General features: G+C 36.0%; 2 protein-coding genes across 3 annotated transcripts in view; one reads left to right on the plus strand and one right to left on the minus strand.

The window, feature by feature from the left end:
• Positions 1-19,958, plus strand: part of MCPH1 (microcephalin 1) — a 123,478-nt gene that overhangs the window by 63,582 nt on the left and 39,938 nt on the right. The window lies entirely within an intron of this gene.
• ANGPT2 (angiopoietin 2) overlaps positions 1-19,958 on the minus strand; it is a 45,041-nt gene that overhangs the window by 19,763 nt on the left and 5,320 nt on the right. The window contains exons 2-3 of one of the 2 annotated variants that reach the window (XM_041421023.1): positions 2,673-2,828; positions 447-568 (exon numbers count right to left, since the gene is read on the minus strand). In XM_041421023.1, the coding sequence (XP_041276957.1) occupies positions 447-568; positions 2,673-2,828 (278 nt within the window). The remainder of the gene's footprint in view (positions 1-446; positions 569-2,672; positions 2,829-19,958) is intronic. The other variant, XM_041421032.1, reaches the window with a different exon arrangement.

A 19,958-nucleotide genomic window follows, 5' to 3' on the forward strand; every position in this document is an offset into this window, starting at 1 on the left:
TCTCACTACATTAGGTAAAAAGAATTGTAGCAATGACCTATTTAATCATTAGGATAGCTATGTACTACATGGAAATAAAATTTTGGAGATGTGGTTACACCCAATTAGTTTGAATCAGGTTACATCAAATTTATATGGAAAACTGAAGAATAATATAAATTGGGTACAACTGAAGTACTGTTTCAGTTTTAGCCTTAAGTTCCTCATATAAAGGAGGACTTTAGATAGTGAAGAACAGTATATAAACAGAATACAAGAATAAACCTGCATGAATCTCCTCGGCTTTAAGTATTATATGACCTTTGTAATGAGTGTGGGTAACATTTTGTAATCAGTTTGGAGAGCTTGTGTACAAACCCTTATTTTCCTACTTGAGTACATTTGTTTCTAAAACTATTAGAAGGGCACTTCATGGAAAAGCATTTTATTAGGCTGTGCAAACTTACCTGTTTTTTTCTTGTAATTTAGTTATCTCATTGGTCTGATCTGAAATCTGTCTTTCTAGTTTGTTCGTTGAAAGAGAGTGTTCCAAAAGCTGCAATTCAAGTCGGGTTGTCTGGTTTAATACCTAAAAAAAATTTACAAAAAAAAAAACTTCTTTTAAAAGATATGTCTTTAAAATAAATTATGTTGTGAAATCATGCCAATCTCTATGTACACCTATGATTAAAAAATATTTTTCAACACTTAATTTAGGCACAAATGTTCATAGAATCAGAATGAAGAAGAATACACAGAGTTGAACTAATTTTGTTATTACACTATATCATTGGGAATATTTCAGTAGTATGCTACGTTTCTGCTGAGAATTACTGGGTACTTAGCTTTGTTGGTATACCTTTCCCTCTGTTATGATAATTCTTATTTCATTACTGGAACTATGATGGTTGTGGCTCAAAGAATGAGTTGAGTTGTTTTCCCCATCTGGTGTTGAAAGTAAGTCTCTCACTGAAATCTTGGCACAGTCATGAAATCACTTGATAGTTCTCCCCTAGCTATTTTATTCAATCCCGAATTATATTTTGAAGCATTTATCATGTGAAACACATGACTAATGTTTTATGAAACATGTGAAACAAATCAACTAAAGTGACTACACTTTAGTCAATTCATTCTTTGCATTTTAGTATTATCTTTTTTCTATGCATTGTTTACAATTTATTTACATCTTTAAATGGAAAAATGCAGATACTAGGAAACATGTATGGTACTCTATGGTTTGTATTGCATTACTTTAAGGCAAGTTTTCTAGAAATATTTTCTCATTGTTTTAGAATAGCTTTTTTTAATTCAACAGACTTTGGCTTTCCTTGACAGGAAGAATTGATTACTCATGTCCTTCATGTTAAACAGTCACTCAGGACATGATTTCACACTTAAGTGTAATTGAAAATTATTGCCAAAAGTAAGTGTCCTTGAGAGAGCAATTGTTTGGTTAATTTCCTTATGTTGCTAATTAAGCCCTTAACCCAGTCACCAGTAATTTCAAGCAGAGAAGGAAAGTTACAGTGATGATTTTCTTCCTCTAAGCAGAAAATAACAGAGTAATTTCCATAAAGACATTACTGTGAATTAATAAATACATTCTCTCAACATGTGCAAAATATTAGGCTCCTGAATAATGCAATGAAAGTTGAGCTCAATATGCCTATAAGCTATGAATTATCAGTTTATCAAAGAGTTCACAAAGTCTTGATTTAGGTAAAAAACTGTAACTTACTTCATTGGATTAATTCTACAGATAGTAAAACATCTAACATGGATTTTAGACTTTGCATACTTTTTATATTATACGAAATATTATGTGCTGCATGATATATCCATTATTTGTTTTGGCAATTAAAGATCTGCATCTTCCTACCATATCTGCAAAACTACAAATACATACCACTCTACATGGATTTGACTTGTCCTTCTGTTAATATCTGCATTCTGTTTAACAGAATGTCTTATTGTACTTAATGCTTTTCAATTAAAATCCATTTGTTTGTGTTTGAAGTTAAATGTACAGTAGACAAATTTACTTCTGTGTGAATATACTTTTCTAGCAGCCTCCTAATTTCTTTTTTCTTTATTAATCTCAGATTTGTTTATGTATCCCTTTGTTTACCATAATGTAGTGCTGGAAATGAACTGTTATCCCACTTAGAGTTATCTGTGAAAACATTAATTAAAAAGACATAGTTCTTGTGATAAGTTAAAAAAATAAAAAAGGAAAGATTTCATTTAAAAAAGTAATTAAGCTGGTAAGTGGAACAAAGACAGTTTGAAGAGACTCATTTAGGTAAGATTAGTAATGAGAGCAATGTGAGTATAAAGTACAGTAGGACCCAACTGATGCCTGGATATAGTATAGTAGTTTTAAATACATTCTCTTGAAGATTAATTTAACAGTAGTTTTAAATACATTCTCTTAAAGATTAATTTAACAGTTGGCTTTCTAGGCTTACTTAAACGCTACCATAATGAAAATCACTCCAGTGACAATACTGGGCTCGAGATGGAACTATGTATTTCCAAATACTAATGTTTCCTTAAGTTGGATAGAACTGTGGGTCACAATGATTGACTTCTAATTGTTGAACAGAAGCATGTAACACCAAACAGTGTTAAATGTATGGCTGTAGTATTTGGGAAGCAGAAGCATTTTGAGGTTGAAATTCATTACTTACTTGTGCTTCAACATCTGTTAATTTGCGGGTCTGTTCAGCTGTTTGATTTAGCAAGTTTGTGCCTATTTCAATCATTACTGCAGTCTGGTTCTGCACTGCAGTTTGCTGGATCTCTACCATTTCTTTCTTCATACTGTCTTGGATGTAATTCTCAAGCTACATGGAAAAGGAAAGAGAGAAGATAGTTGCATTCTTTAAATGTTGGAAAGGGGGTAGTACAGTAAGCCTGCTGGCAGCCTTGCTAAACAAATTTGGTCCTTGTCCTTGTCTGTTATGTATTTATGTTAAGTTTCCCAACATTAAGCTCTGTGAGAGGAAAACCAAATGTGACAAGGAATGTGTGGCCACTCATTTTCTAAAGGCAGGAACAGAGATTTGCAGGAGGTAGGTAGTAGGTACAGTGATGAAAGTGCTTGTGGGCACTTGGAAACCTTTCTGCCCTAGTGCTCCCACCGTTCTAAACCATCAGAGGAGCTTCACCAGCTTTGGCAGTGATGGGAATTTTTTAGAAGATAAAAAGTTTAGCAGTTTAGTCATCTTCCTGTATTTACACTTAACTATTTTAAAAGCTAATATTCATCACATGACTAGAATTCAAAGAGGTCAGATGTCATTTAACACTGTTATGTGTGCATTTTTATCAGAATTTCAAATAAGGACACAAAACAGTAGAAAAACCTATAAATACTTTAAATGCTTAATATTGAGGAATGCAAAAGTTGTTTAAAATACTTGACTCTGAAGTAATTTCTGTCTAAACTTATATGGCTTTTTAGTAGATATTTTATAACAGAATATCCCGCTTTCAAGGAAAGTAAGGAAAAATAAGTAGCAAGGAGAAAACAAAAGTAGCCTTTTGCATAAATCTTTCTTTCTACCTGCCTGGATAATGAAAAAGCAGTCTGGTTTTTCTTCACACTTTTTTATTTCTTGTCAGTAACTGCAAATATCACACATTTCTTTGATGTGTCATTGCATATGTTTGAGTTAATGAAAGTCCAGGCCACAAGACGTCATTTTTTTCCATTGACTGAGGAAATTTCTAGAATCAAACTTGTACTTCACTCCAACACAGCTCTATCAAGAGAACCATAATAAATTTTGAGCTTCATCCTCTACCTACAAAGAGGATACTAGCTAATTGTGATTTAAATACTCTATAAACCACTGTTCAGATATAACCATTCCACTTCCAACCAGCTAAAGATCAATGGACAGATCTGTCAACTTTGAATATTTAAGGTTTTTCCTCTTAAATGTTACTTGAGCAAGGACTGGGTTAATTTTTCTTACTTCAGAGCTGTTTTTTAAAAGTGGCAAATGGAGAAAATAAGGTATATTAAGAAATCAAAACCTCTAAAACTGGTAGTATTTTCTTACATTTGAAGTGACCACTATTTCTTGATGCCCAGTGTGACCAAACTGTCCAAGCAGTATTTATTTGTTCACTCCAGTCTCCCCATGCAGCTGGTGAGCTGCAATGCAGCTGCAATGCTGCAATGCAGCTGCAATGCTCACCAATGCTCACAATGGGGAGATTTCTGACCTGGCAGAAACTTTGACCCACATCTACTGTTCTGCTCCATAAACATACTTCTCTTTGTACCACAAAGATTTAAAACCAGTCTTCAGGCAGCCTTTACATGCTCTTTGCTTAATGATCTTTTTGAATACTAGAATTAAGCATACAATCAACTGGGTTTTGGCATAATAATTGAACATGGGTATGGGTAATTAGTTATTCTCTATTCATAGGGTTGATTCTTAAGTGTTACCTTTTGCTCCATGCTATTCCTCATTTTCAAAAGCTTCTCCACTCAGAGACAAATCTAATTTGACCAAACATTGGAATTTTTTTTGAATTCTTTGGTGACATTATTTAGATCAGCTTCTTTTATTTTGGACAATGAACAATGTCTTTTAATTGAGTAGTAATAGTAAGGTATCTTTAGTCCTTGATCATTACACTGTGAGATGTCAGGGTATGGTGATAATTTATTTTAAAAAGCGACGCAAATTGGTATTTGGTGCACCATAGTCAAAGGACATTGGCAAAATTCTGCAGACTTTTATATAGATAAAAATAAGTAATTTTTCACTGCAGTGAGATGAAGACCGAGAACAACAACTAATATGTGTCCCTCTGAAAAGGCTAGACATCTGGGAATTAAATGACTTATGACTCCCAATTAACTTTAGCAACTGAATCTGGAAGACTGAACATCATTACAGATAACATTGAAAAAAACTTTGCTCAAATGCAGCTCTGTTAAAAGACTATGAAGTGAGATCTCCAGAATGCATTTTATTTGCCTTAGTATCACAGTTAAGTACGGAAATACCTTTATCAAGTACAGAATATCCTTTATCAAGATCAAGGATATGGCTTCACCTGTCAGACTCAGTGCATTGAAAATATTGCATCATCTTTAGAAAAAAAAAAAGCCCAAACTAAAAAGGAAGACAGTAATAAATAGATCAACAAAGAAAGATTGTTCATGAGCTTTGATTCTTTCATGAAATAGTTATGGATATTTAACCTCATTCTTCAAGGTTCTTTGTTCACCAAAGAGAGAGCAGAATGAGAATCTGAGCAAAGACATCTCTGCATATAGGATTGCAGAACTGCATGACTTCTTTGAAATTGTTATCACTGAGTTATTCCAAAACACACTACTAGAAAAGGAGTTAATTCCGGGCTTAAAGGTAAGGTAAACATTTTATGGTGGGCTTAGGCAATTGCCCAGTTCAAACACACAGATGTAGGGTTGCTCTGAATACAGTATGCAAAACCCATGATTACAATTTAAGGCATCTGGTGGTTCTGGTTGCCAGATTTTTATACCCCTTGTCACTGTACTTGTAACCTTGGAAAGCAGTTTTGTTTGGACACAGATCTGCATTTTCATAATTTATTTCATTTGAATATCTGTAAATATAAGCATATCTCCAAGTATCTGATCTCTTTCAAATAATTTCTCATTTATGTGGGGATTTCCAAATCACTGAAGTATTCTCTTGACTCCAGTTTTATGTTTGTCTTCACATCTGTTTTTTAACTTAAAAAATATTAAATACGTAATTTGGGGAATATGGTATCTGTGCTTACTTGAAAGCATGAAATGTGAGTACCAAAAGGGATTAAGATTTAAAGCCAGTTTTATTATCTGACTCATTTATTCTAATTTGGAGCAACATGAAGCATCAAAATTATAAAGACTTATTCAGTGGCTTTGGAGCTTCTTGTGGTTTCTTCCCTAAAAATTCTATAAAGCATGATTACATAAAACCCCTCTGGTTTTTCCTTCATATTCACTAGTCCTCTCCCACTTTTCTATGTTTTCTGCATGTACACATCATAAAATCTCTTTTTCTGACCTGAACCAAGATAATGCACTGATCCCTCTCTGCTTATTTCCTCTCTCTCTTCATCATGCAATGCAAAACTGTAGAAAGCAGCAGTTTTTACAGCTACAACGTCCTAACTTTTTCTTAGTGGCAGGTGCTTACTTTCATCTTTCTTCAAAAAGGAGTAAAAGAATGACTTTCATCCAAAATGCCCCACTATCTCCCACTGACCTTAGTGACAGCAGAACATGTCCCCACTCATACCCCTGGCAAGCAAAGCCCTTGGGTTTCGTTGACAGGGTGGTGGAAGAACTTTTTTAACATGGGCTCCAGTTCCCACAGCCACGGCTGAGCTACACTGACAAAACTGAGGATTAGCAGCCATTTTTGCAAGACTGCAGTTCTTTGTGGCACATTTCTTTGTAGAAACTATTCATCGGCTCCTGACAAGGAGCCTCCTTTCTTTGTAAGCAGTAGCACACTCAGAGTTTCTGAAGGGGGAAGAATAGCTTGAGTAAAAAAGAGGTTTAAAAGAGGGAAGGACACGGGAGTGAACGCCTCAGTCCCCATCCATCAGTCAGGAGGCTTGGTAGTTTGAACAGCATGTCTGTCTCCTTCAATATTTTGCTTCAATATTTGTCTCCTTCAATATTTCAATATCTGGAAGGTGAAACAGGGATTATTTGCCAGATTTCTCCCTTGCCACAGAACTAGCTATGGTTTAATCTTTTTTGATTGAAATATTATTTTAATATTATAAGAATTGTGTTAACCATGATTACATTATTGTTATTTTGAACAAAATAAATGTTAAAACCTAATAGCGTACTGTTAGTGATGCATTTTCAGAAATTTTGCTTTTGAGGGAGTAAGTCAATCAATTAATCCTATCTTAAAGATAATACAAGGGAGAGGGAATATTTGAAAGAAGGACTCATTAATTGACAGCATTTCAGTGATTCTTCTTGGGATTTTTGTATTCAACATTCTATCTTTGTGTAAGAATTTGGCTGGCATGTATTCTTGAACAAATTATAAAAATGAAAGCACAGATGGGAAAAAACATGTCTCAAAATATGCTTAAATTGCAAAAACAGCTGGGAAAATTGAAATACTTTTACAGTTAAGATTTGTTACAAAGTTATAGTGATGCATTTTTAGAGAGAAAAAATTCTCTAAGGTCACCACTTCGGGGCTGCATCATGCTTTATTAATTCAAATCATATAAAATCATAAAATTTGGCGAAAATACTCCAGCTAAGTTGCCAAAAAAACAAGGACAGGTCAATAATATTGGAGCACATTCCAACACATTGCTTTTATAGCCAAGGCTTTTTTTTTAAAATTGGCAAGAAAGGAAGGACAACATGTAGAGTATGCAGTAAAAGAAGTATGTTTTCTAACCATTGGCAGAGATACTATTAATCCATTATGAAGGGTTATCAATACCCAGTCAAATGAAAAACTTTTCTGATTGTATAGTTTGTGTCCATATTATAGAATTTTTCAAAGAATCAGCAACTTATTTGTGCATTTATAGACATTTGACTTACCATTTTTTCCATTTCAAGTTATGAATGATGTCTTGCATTTGTTCTTTGTTGCCAAGTGTTTAATCTATACTAATTAAACAGTCATGTTCCTGGCAGCATTTGTGTTTCATGAATACATACATGCCTCCTTTGCCAAATGCTACCCCATATAAATAGTACAAACAGTACTGGATGCTTGTTCTATTTTATAGAATTTGTCAGTAATTGGAGCAGGCTTTCCAAATAAAGTTTGGTGATTTTCTTAATGTTTATAGTCTGATTCTGTCAACTCTAACATTTATTTTCAGCAAGAGGTAATGTTAATCATGAGTTTCTACAAAGTGCTGTGTCCTGTGTGAACAGGTTGTGTTGCAGCACATATTGCATGCTTAGTCATCTAATGTAGATACTGAGAGAAAACTTGAGGGCTAATGACACATATGTAGTGATTTTCCTCTAACGTTTGTTTTGGATTTTAAAAAGTGGAGTGGATCCAGTAGAAAACCTAGCAACAAAAAATACATTTACAGCTAGGCTGTAATATTTTAATATTTTAAATATGTGTTGAAGCTACAGAAGCCTGGGCAGTAAGGAGTTAATGTGTTGTTATTCCTGAAATGCTGATGGCTATTCAAGTGGGCAAGTACGAACAGGATGTGGCTAGAAAGAGGGGCTGTCAGAAAGTAGGACAGCACCTTTCTGGAACCTACTTGCTACTTCTGGTCTATGGTGACGTAAAGGACAGCCGATGGGCAGGAGTGGGGTGAAGAATTAGGCATGAACTGTCAGCTGAGGGTCAATCCAGTAGAGGGGGATCAAGACCATCAAAAGACCCTCAAAGACCCTGAACCCATTTCCAGAAAGGTCCAGAAGAATGGACTGCACCTGCTCACTTATTTACATGAAGAGTGAGAAACTTAAATCCCAAGGGATTTCCCAGGGAGGGAAATCTACCTATAAAACAGTACCCCTAAAAAGCTTGGGTGGCACCACCAGGACCTTGGACACCCTATTGGCTGCATCAGTGCTGGACCCAGAACTGGTGATCCCCTTTCCTCTCCTATCTCATTTCTCTTTATAGGGGCAAACATATTTCCATGCCAAGTGTGTCATCTGTTAGTAAAACTTTGTGAGCATTTTTCTTTCGGACCCCTTTGGCTTTTGCCACTCTTCTTTGACCCATTGAGGAATTTTGGGTTCGTCCTTCCACAAATGAGTGACATGTTATACATATATTAAGCTGTCAAAAACTTTGAGTTATAGTTCTCACATCCCTAATAAAAATGTCATGTGCTTTATTTAGAACTTATCTTTGCAAATTTAAACCACTTGAATTTAATCAGCTCTTCCAATACCTGTGGTCATCATCCTGGTGCTTTATTCACCAAGATGTTCATTATACACACAAAAGCAAACAAGACAGAAAATGTACTTAAGCATCCATAATCAGATTTGCTTAGTTTTAGTAACAGGTCACAATAAGAAAAGCTGAGTCTCATTAGTTCCTTGGGGAATACTTTTTCAGAGTATAGATGTGACCTTCCTGCTTCTTGTACTCCAGATATCTTGAGGTATCTTTAACCTAGTAGTTCTTGGTCTTAGCTGCCCTGCCCTTTTTTCAGAGTGGCAGTGTTCTTTGGATTGTGGCCACATCTGATTTCTTCATGAGTCATCTGAAGTAGAATTTAGCCCATAATTTGGACTGGTTTTTTTTAATGCTGCGCCAATGTGCCATTTTCTGATTGTAAAAGGTTATCCTTATATGCCACAGAATCCTTAAATTTCTCATTCGCAGATATATTTTTTTAATATAAAGACAAAAATATAGGGTTTTTTTCCACAGACTATTTTAACAGTCTTAATTTTCAGTTAAAATACTAAATATTTAAATTGTTTATTTGTAGTATAATTGAAGTCTGTACATTGGATCCTGCTGGATATGAATAACAGTGAAATGTAATGTGCTTTTTAAAAAAGAAGGAAACACTGCCTCAATTTCATCACAGCAGTTCAGGTAGGCAGCAGGTAGTATTTTACCAACATATATATGCTACACATGCTCCTTAATGTGCGTGTATGTAACCATATTGACAGGCACTCCATGTGTGCTTGTATTTGTATTTCCACATCACATGAATGCATTGGTGTTATGAAGGCAAAATACTGTCAAAATTTCAATTTTGCAGACAGTTTTGTTCTGTTTAAAATAGCTTTTCGTACTTATTTTCAGTCTGTCCCTGTTCCTACTGCTTCAAATCAGGATGGAAATAGCAGAGTCATTACCCTTTCCAAGAGTCATTTATCTTGACAAACCTAAGGGAACACATTTTTAAGGGCATTGCATCAATCCCCATCAATCAGACCTTAAACTATTTTAAAGCAATTTTTAATAAAATAATTTATTTCTCCATGTTTTCTGGAACTAAGTTATCAATTTTAGGAGCCTGCAACTTTTGGAAAAATTAGTACACTGCAGAAATAAAACATGATCATGTCTGAAAAAGAGAAATTTAATTTTTTTTTTTTTCCCTAGAGCAGGAAGTCCCAATGGTCTATGAGTTGTTTCTCAAGGGAGGGAAAAAAGTCTTTTGGGAATGTATATGGGAATGCTTGAGATGTCTCTATGCCCCATCAAACATGTCTGCCTGTCCAGACCTCCAGCTAAGATTTTTCTCTTATCTCATTTTCCTGTCAGCAAACAAAAGGTGAGAGTAACATCATAAATGAATACTATCTGGAAGTGAGCTGTGATTTACTGGAAAATATTCAAGCTAAAATTGTGTAATAAAATACTAAAGGTTTAAATGCTCACTCTTAAAATAGCAAACACAGACTTTAAAGTAAATTATATGGTTATGGTAGGTACACTTGTGCACTAAATTAAAGCTTACCAGCCTATTCTCCTGTCTGATTACACTACATTTTAAAGGAAACTGTTACACTTTTATAATTTACACTTGCTAGCAGAAGAAAAATATTCCCCCGCTCCTTCACTGGCAAAACTCTACTTAAATAAAAACTAAATTTTCATTAATGTAACATGAAACAAAATGTATTAAATGTCTTCATTTTCTATACAAATATTTATAAAGAATGACTTTCAATCTGTGTTCCTGAATGGAAGTATTCTGTATCTAATTCTAAAAGTTATTACAGGATGATTGAACTTTCTGCTGTATGTTCTGAACTATGAATGTTACAATCCAAGTGATGATGTAGAAAAGGCAAAGGAGCACATAGGAAAAGGGAAGAGACTTTGACAGCTGAAACACTCCCAAAGGCTGTCGTAGAGTTCAGCTCCCCCAATTCCAGACACTGAGCTTATTTTGTACATGTAATACTACACTACTGTTTTCCTACCTACACATGTGTTTTGTCATTTGGAGGATGACATGGGTTCTTTGTACCATATATGATGCACGTACTTTCTATGGTGCATTTCTTGCAAATTGAAAATATTGAAAAAACCCACTGTTAATGGAAACTAAATAGTGAACTTGACAAACTGCTCAACAGTGTCAATTTCTATGTAGGTAGGTAAATAATTTTATAAAAACAAAATTTAACAAGAGAATCATCAAAATTAAAAGCAATTATTTGGTGATTACCCGTACTCATTAAGAATTAAGGCTATTCATTAAGGCAATAATTTAAGATTCTGAATCACCATTTTGCTGGACCATAGCTGCTATGGTATTTCTCTTAAAAATCAGGGAAGGAATTCATAAAGTTCCCATTAGTCTAAAAATAAAGAATAAATAAATAAATAGTGTGAGTCATGAATGGCATTTTGCCGAAGTTCAGTAGCACTGAAGCCAGGAAGACAAGAAGCCAGTGATGCTTCAGCCATTCACTGAAATGCATAAAATATTTTTTGTTATATGCAACAAGCCACCAATACTCAAAATTAGGATTCCATATTTATTAACAGTGTAGGAAATACTGCTAATCAATATTTAAATTTTAAATACTAGGTTATGACATTGGACTATAATTTCCCAAATTGAATATTCAAACCTTTTGGAGACAAGCCTATATGTTTTCAATCACATTTTGGACTAGCATCAGGTAATCAGAACTTTACCAGACCAGTGTAAGGACAAGACTGTGCCTCATAAAGATGACATCTGAATAAATGCTATCCCAGATCTTATTTCTCATAATCCTTTCCCATTTGTGTATTTTTTCCATTCCACTGAGCAACTGAAATAAACTTACTATCAGATATGCTGGTGACATTTTTCATGAAAAACATTGTCTATGTAGCCTCATAAACTTTACAAAATATTTAGCAAATATATCAGTCACAGTTAAAGCCATTTATCTTTTTTATCTCAAACAATATCAAGTGTTTTTTATTAACTCCTCTTTCAATAAGACAGTCTATTTTAGAGAATAGCTCATGATGTGAAGCAAATCAGAGATCAAGTTTTTCACAAATATGAAGCAAATTCCACTTTTCAAAACATGTAACTGGGGAAGTGAAAAAGAGCTGGGCATTTACAGCTCATTCTCAGCATTGCTTTCTAGGGAAGCAGTCATCTTGCATTCCATTTCCAACCAGAAGGAAGAATGATTTGGAGTTCAAGGATCAAACTAGTTAGGAAGCTATGGTACACAATTAGTCCCTTTTGTAAGCTATAAAACTGGGTGTCTCCAGTTTCAAAGGCGTGTTCACAGAGCATCTTTCAGCATGACAAAAATTAGATTCTTTTTAAAGTTCACAGGTTAAGGAAACTGAAAGCATTTTTAGTAGTTCTTAAGCTTTGCAACATACTAGCATCTAATTATAGTTTATTGAGTTTTATGAGATCTTTGTCTTGTAGAAGAAGCCTCAATGGTGCTACCAAGTGACAACCAGTCATTTTTGCTTAAGGCCTGACAAATTTTGAATGCTCAAGACTTTGAGGAAGCACATGTCAGCTGCTGATTCCAGTTTCGAGGGACTGAATTTCTTTACTAAGAACCCATTCACTGATTTTGGAGGGGAGAAAAGAAAGTAATTTATGCTCAAGTAATGTAGCTCTTTTATTAAGGTGTGCTGCATCTATCTCACTAACATTTCGATTGATAATATGCTAGATGGACTGGAGAGGTGGAGAGTCTGGAGAACTGCTATGTTTGCATCACCAGCTTGAAAATTCCTGATTTGCTGGACCAAACCTATCAGAGAACTTCCCAAACTTTCCAAAACATTGGGCAGGGGAAGCAGGACCCGAAAACCAAACAAGCTTTAAATATGACTACAGAAAGCACTAAAGGCTGCCTTAAAAAGAGAAGCTCAGGTGGTCACCTCTGCTTAGTTAAAAAATTAGCATCCTTACATGTTCTTGTCAAATGCCACTTATTTATTTCTCTGTACTGTTCCATTAGCCCAGTTAAGAGTCTTGAGTGCCAAAGTTTCTGAGGAATTCCATGCTTGAAAGATAAACCAGGAAGGTACTGTGTTAAAAGTGGACAAACACAAATATTTGGAAGCAAGATCAAAACATATTGTAGAAACAAAACATAGTGTGTGATGCAGGGCAAAAAAATAAATTATGTAATCCTGATTTAAAAATACTTTTTTTGTTTGTTTGTTTTTTGTTTCAATAGCTGGAATTATCCATCTAAAAGCAGAGAGTTTCGGGTTTTGGAACAGAAACATGAAGACAGGTCTTTCCATCCATTGCTTCCAAAATTTCCTTTTTGTATCTGGTATCCCCTGAGCACTCAGGTGGTGATGCAAAGTCACCTCTTGAGCTGGTCTCCAGTCAGTGCTCCTGAAAGCTTGACACCAGGCAGCTGCCTGTATGTGCCCTTCTAGAAAGACCCGAAGCCAGATCCTCTCAAAACAAATTATGGTATTGGCATTAACCATAAGAGAAGAGGAGAAAGTGTCAGAAAAAATGTCTAAGAACCAAAGCTGTAGATTTTAGGATGGGTATTTTATGAGAGGACACTCTTCCCTGTCTGTTAAGATCTGACAAGAAGGGCAACTGACAAGGGAGACTTTTGAATATGTTTTCCAGAGATTCTCTTGGATGTAAAACTCTGCTGTCAAGATGAGTAAGCACATTAGCAGTGGAGAAAGTACAATGACATCGATTCTATATGCACCTAGCCAGAAAAGAAAGCTATCTGTCTTGCATTTGAGAGGTGGGCCTGTGCAAACATCATCAATTTCAATAAGGCCAAATGCAAGGTTCTGAACCTGGGTCCGGGAAGTCCCAAACATAAGTACAGGCTGGGCAGTGAAGGGATTGATGGCAGCCCTGGCAAGAAGGACTTGGAGGTGCTGGTGGATGAGAGGCTGAACATGCCCTGGAAGGGTGTGCTCATAGCCCAGAAAGCCAATTGTATCCTGGGCTGTATCCAAAGCAGTATGGGCAGCAGGGCAAGGGAGGGGATTCTGCCCCTCTGCTCTGCTCTGCTCGGGTGGGACCCCAGCTGAGCTAGTGCTGCATCCAGCTCTGGGGCTTGGAAGGGATTTGAATGGGTCCAGAGGAAGGCCACAAAGATGATCCCATGGTTATAGCACCTCTTTTATGAAGACAGGTTGAGAGAGTTGGGGTTTTTCAGTCTAGAGAAGAGAAGGTTTTCAGAGACCATAGAGCAGATTTCCAGTACCTAAAGGGAGCTTACAATAAAGCTGGAGAGGGACTTTTCACACAGGCATGTAGTGACAGGACAAGCATGAATGGCTGTAAACTGAAGGAGGGTAGGTTTAAATTAGGTATTAGGAAGAAATTCTTTACAGTGAGGGTGCTGAGGCACTGGCACAGATTCCGCTGAGAATTTATGGACACCCCATCCCTGGAAGTGTTCAGCCCCAGGCTGCATGGAGCTCTGAGTAACCTGGTCTAGCGGAAGGTGTCCCTACAGCAGAGTAGTTGCAATTAGGTAACCTTCTAGGTCCCTTCCAACCTAAAGCATTCTGTGAATACTCAGGAAAGTATGCACAGAAGGTTAAAAACAAATTTAGCTATAATAACAAAAGAATCCAGAACTGAGAATTCTGAATGAGAAAGCATGTAGAGGAAAGGGACAGCCAGGAAGCTGCATAACTTTAATAGAAGGAAAGAAATAAGGGAAATGAATCTGTATGAGCAGAATTTTAAAAGTGGATGTGGATAGGAATAGGGATAGGAATTCTTAATGACAGTAAGATGCAAAAGGGGACTGGAAGGCTGATCTTAAAGCCAGCTGAGGGAATGAATTCTCTGGTTTGTTTGAAGTTTAAAAAACATGAAGTTGGAAGAAAATTCTCTGAGGAAAATGGTGAGTGCAAAGGACTTGACTGCATAAGACTCTTGGGAGATGTAACTCCTACATGGACTAGAGAGGGACAAGAAAAAGAAACTGTTCATTTCCTTGTGATGAAAATTATTACTCTTTTCTATTCCAGTAGCATCCTTACTTACTTAGAGGTAGTCCACATGAATTAAGCCTTAAAGTACATATCTGATTTACTGGTCAGCTCCATTATCAACTTCAAATACTTTTTCAATATTGTTTTATTAATACTTAGTTATTGAAACTAAGTATTTTTAGTTTCACTAAGAAGTCAGTGGGAATTTTTCTACTTGTTTGGAGTAGAGCTAGGATTTTGTACGCTGTCCTCAGAGCCTTTTTAAAATAATAAAGTTTACCATAACAAAGAAGCTGAACTCAAGACATGGCTAAGTTTTTTCTAGATTCAAGTCAAATAAACTTACATGTCAGGGGGAAAAAAGTTAGGGTATTTTTAACTATATATTTAAACTTGCTTGCCTAGCTGGTAAACTGTAGTTGACAGAATCCTTGCTTGTATGTGCTAAGATTTCAACAGGGTCAGATTGTTTATATTTGTTGCAGTTTATACTCTTTCTGAGGGCTAGGTTATTAGTCTGGGGGCTTACTTTCTAGTTATTTGAACTTTGTTTCATCATGTCAGAGTAGTTTTCAGAAAACATTCCCAGTAAGGCTCCAGTAGCATTTACAATAGGTTTTTCTAATTTACTATTATTTTATAGGCAAACATTATATCTGACAGAAAATCTGGCATCGGGATGACAGTTTAACATAAGTGAAAACACAGGGATAGTTAATACGGTCAAAGTTCAGGCCTCATGCAAGGAAGCTTAGGGGCTTTTTTAAGTCAATTCCTTAGAAACAGTAAAACACAAGATTTTGTACTTTTTACTTATTCATTTAAGCTGTCTTTTGCCTACTTTGTCTGTTTTTTTAAGTTGCACTAAGAAACTGGAAACTAGTGTTTCATTTGAACAGTTGAATTACCCTGTTTGTAAAAAGAAAAGCAAAAATAAGACAATTTTTTCATTAGGTCTTCATCAGGGATTTTCTTGAGTGTGAAAACTGTCTGACTGGATAGGGTATCTGTTAATGCAAACTAAAGTGTGGCAAGTGTGTTTTCCATTACTACATGTATTTCAGTCTTGATCTGCACCTTTTTCATGTTTGAATGTTAAGGCTTTGCACAGCTGACATTGTCAGTTGACAGCTGATACTCTGGACAAAAGAGGCTATGCTTCTTGACTGAATGGCATCTTCTTAAGGTGCTGGTTTATAGTTCTTTCTGAAACTGTGGGTCTGAACTAGTATTTTACAAGGTACACCTTGTAAATGGAAAATGAGGAACCTTGTTGCATAGAACATAATATAGTACATGGGAAAAGACCTAAAGCAAATATATGAAGTGTCATAACATATTGTCTACAAGTTCTGTCAAGAAAGACAAAACTAAAATGATTTTTAGGTACCAGGGTTCAAAATTAAGCCTCTCAGCTTACTCAGGTACCTCCATGTAAGTCTGTACATCAGGTCACATGATGAGCAGCAGCCCTGCAGCCACGGATGTCACATCACGTGTCGGGGAGCTGCTATGGGGGCTATGGCTATTGCCCAGGAAATGTCCTTTCCACTTAGCTGGGTGTCTCCCCATTCCCACACCCTGACAGAATGGAACAAAGAGGCTTTTTCCTTCCAGGATCACGCACATCAGGTGCAGGCCTGAACCAAAAAGCAAGCATAGCGATGAAGCTGATACCGTGAGTGCAGGAGGTGAATGACTCTTAGTGCCTGCAGCGTGAGAATGAACAGGTCTGCAGAGCTGTTGTTTGGACAGGGCTTAAGACACTGCTCAGTCGTTTTTATACTGGGGATTTTGAGAAGATCCTACTATTTTTAAATGGATACAATTATTTTCTCCAAAGATGAGAACTTTTAGGTTTTCTCCCAGTCAAAATGTTCTTTTAAATGGAGTGATAAAGATCAAACATTTGCTCAGCGTGTTTTCCTGTGGTTTTGATAAACAGTTTATTCAAAAAACATACTAAAACTTTGCTCCTGAAGTACACAAATTATGGCAGTTTTGTGATTATGCTGTACCACACTAGAATGCTCTAATATAATAGTTTTGATTTTATCCTGAACTACTCTGGTCCTCATCAATGCTCATCAATGCTTTTTTTGAAGTGCACATAGCTAGTTTCAATTTCTTGACAATTATATTACCAAAAGGTATTACACAGTCTAACACTTGAATGCCTATTAGAAGAATTTCTGTTGCTAATATGCAAGAGCAGTAATGAATCAAGCAAGGCTCTTTTTTTTGCCTTTCTGGAAATAACAAGCTCTCACCAGCACACACTGATTTTACTATCTGAGTAAAATCAATTATACAAATTTGATATGTTGTTCCCTAGAGGGTAAAGGAACTCTGTATAGTTGGGTTTTTATTTTAAAACTCTATCGTGATGCTTGAGACCTGAATACAAGCACAAAAACAAAAAGATAATTTTTCCCCTACATTATTAAAGGGAGTTTGAGCAAAGCTATGACATTTCATGCTGCATGGTTTTAACAAGAGATCTCCAGAGACAACTGAATTGGAAAAAAAGCTGTTGTCATCTAAGAATTCAGAAGTATTTGCTCATCTAGAGAGAAAACTATTTCCTTACAGCTTCTGTGAATAGAGAATTTTGTGAAGATTACTAGATTCCCATCCATACTTTTATTAATAGAGAAGTTAGCAGAAAGAGGGTTGCATATTCTATCAGCCTTCTCTTTTTAGTAGATCTTTTTTATGACCTTAGTAGACTCCTGGAATATTGTTAGCTAAACTGGTAAAGCTTCATATAGACAGTATAAAGACAGTAGAAAAGTTCCTGTGGCTTCCTGCTCTTTCTTCAGACAAAGCCATAATGTGCTGGAAGTTGGAAAGAGAATAGATAGATAGCATTTAATCATACAAATTGCAGGATATGTTTGCTAAGCTTTATAAACAACATCTTAATTTTAGGGTTAACCTGTTTCACAAAGAGATAAAAACTAACAGGATTTTCAATAATTACTTGGAACACAACAAGAATTTCTTTTTTAACAGCTTTTAAGGAGTAGTAATGTCTTTTTCTAGGCAGCTTAAGAACTGACACTGAGTGTTTGCAGAACTATCTAGGTGTGGGATTTTTTTATATATCAAACATAGATCTGGATTTTGTAACCTGAAGAATTCTTTAACATCTCTTCTGAGCCTGGTTTACTTGGAATAGACATCAGGTTCACCAAAAAGTATTTCTCTTTAGCCTCTCTAGAGAATAAATAAAATTCATTTGTCCTCTGCCCCATATAGAAATATGTCTGGTCAAGGAAATGAAATGATCACAGTATTTTCAGTTGTAAAGCACTTTTTAACTTACTGTGTGCATCAGGTTATTTGGCTTAATGCCGTGTAATGTGCCATGTCTTTAAAGCACTTCTAGGTGTTTAATTACTGTGCTATACTTTTTTCTCCCCAAATGCTTTGACTTTTTAAGTTATCTGACGTTCGTATTATTTTCCTACCTCTAGTTTATATTTGGCTAGTCCAAGAATTTCAAATAATAAAATGGCAGATAAAATTGTCGTGCATATTTCTGAAACTTCTTATTCAGTGCCATAGAAACTCTCCTTTCTTGAAGGATCTAGTGATACTTACAGTCCACTGATGCGTTGTTTTCACTGTTATTACCAGTGAGATATTTCATAGGGTGCATTTGGACTACCCAAATGTTTCCTGTGCATGACATCCTTGTTTCAGGTACATGATTTTTTTTTTTCCCCCCCAAGAACCATCTCTTCCCATTTTCCCTTATGCAGTCTCTACAAGTATCCTTAAGGCTACTACTAGTATCCTAACATGCTAACTATATGCAAGAACCATTTCTCTCTGAAGTACAGCTTGCATCTCCAGTTCCAGGAAGTTTGGGGGGTTTTGTGTTTTGGTTGGTTCGTTTTGTTGTGGTTTTTCTGTTTTGTTTTGGTTTGTGGTTTGGGTTTTTTTTTTACGATAAGAGCGGTGGCACACTGGAACAGGCTACCTTGAGAAGTTGTGGATGCCCCATCCCTGGAAGTATTCAAGGTTTGGCTGGATAGGTCTTTGAGCAACTTGATCTGGAAGATAGCCCTGCCCACAGAGGAGGGATGGAACTAGATGATGTCTGAAGATCCCTTCCAAACCAAACCAGTCTGCGATTCTGTGATTCTCTCAGCATGTAGTAATAGGAAGACACCAAAGTGTTATGGAAAAGACATCAATCCTGATTTGACTCTTGTACTCAAGCTGCTTTCTAACAAGTGGGAAGTATAATGTTTATCTATATATTCATATAATATATTCAGTCTAGTCCACAGTTGTACCTTCTACCTATTGTCTCTGAATTTTCAGGCCTACAAACTTCAGTGCTAAAGTAGGTTACAATGAGAGCCATGCGGCATGATAGCTTTTGTATGTTCTTCAGCAATGCTGACAAATCTGCCTCTTCAAGGGGGATTTCTTTTAAGTTTTCCATTCCTCCGTTTGTGTCTTTGAGGCTGAAGAGGCTGATTGAATTTACTCTAGGAAGCTAATTACTATAGACTGTGACATGATAAAACTCTGGGTTTGCAAAGTTCCAAAGATCCAAGAGTGACCCCTCTCTGTTGTAGACACTAATGCAAGATGTAAGACAAAAAAAACATTTGATCACATTTTGCCTGTCCAGCCCTATAACAATAGTAACAGTGGGGGAAGACCGTCTTACTTTGACCCCACCCTGGCTTTCAGCCAAAGCTGTGTAGAAGCCCATGAAATGGCAGGTGTAGCAGGAGGTTCTTGCATTAAAGTATGTAAAGAGTTATTTAAAGAAATAATGGTTAACTAGGCTGCATAATATTGTAAATCAAGGAATATGGTATATTTTCAAAAGCAAATACTGTAGTATGCAAAGGCAGTATTCAACAGTCACTAAAGGTACTAGTTGTCTTTTTTTGAAGGTTAGAAATGGGTCTAACCCATTTCTGTGGGCTTTAGAATAACTTCCATTCTAAGCAATATATACATGATAGCTTAGGAATCAAGCAAATTTTGCTGTTTTACTTGGTAAATTTGAGGTGAGATGCAAACAGG

Source organism: Onychostruthus taczanowskii, unplaced genomic scaffold (genome assembly GCF_017590055.1).
Source record: "Onychostruthus taczanowskii isolate IOZ18803 unplaced genomic scaffold, ASM1759005v1 scaffold11, whole genome shotgun sequence".
In the NCBI taxonomy this organism is placed as follows: Eukaryota; Metazoa; Chordata; class Aves; order Passeriformes; family Passeridae; genus Onychostruthus; species Onychostruthus taczanowskii.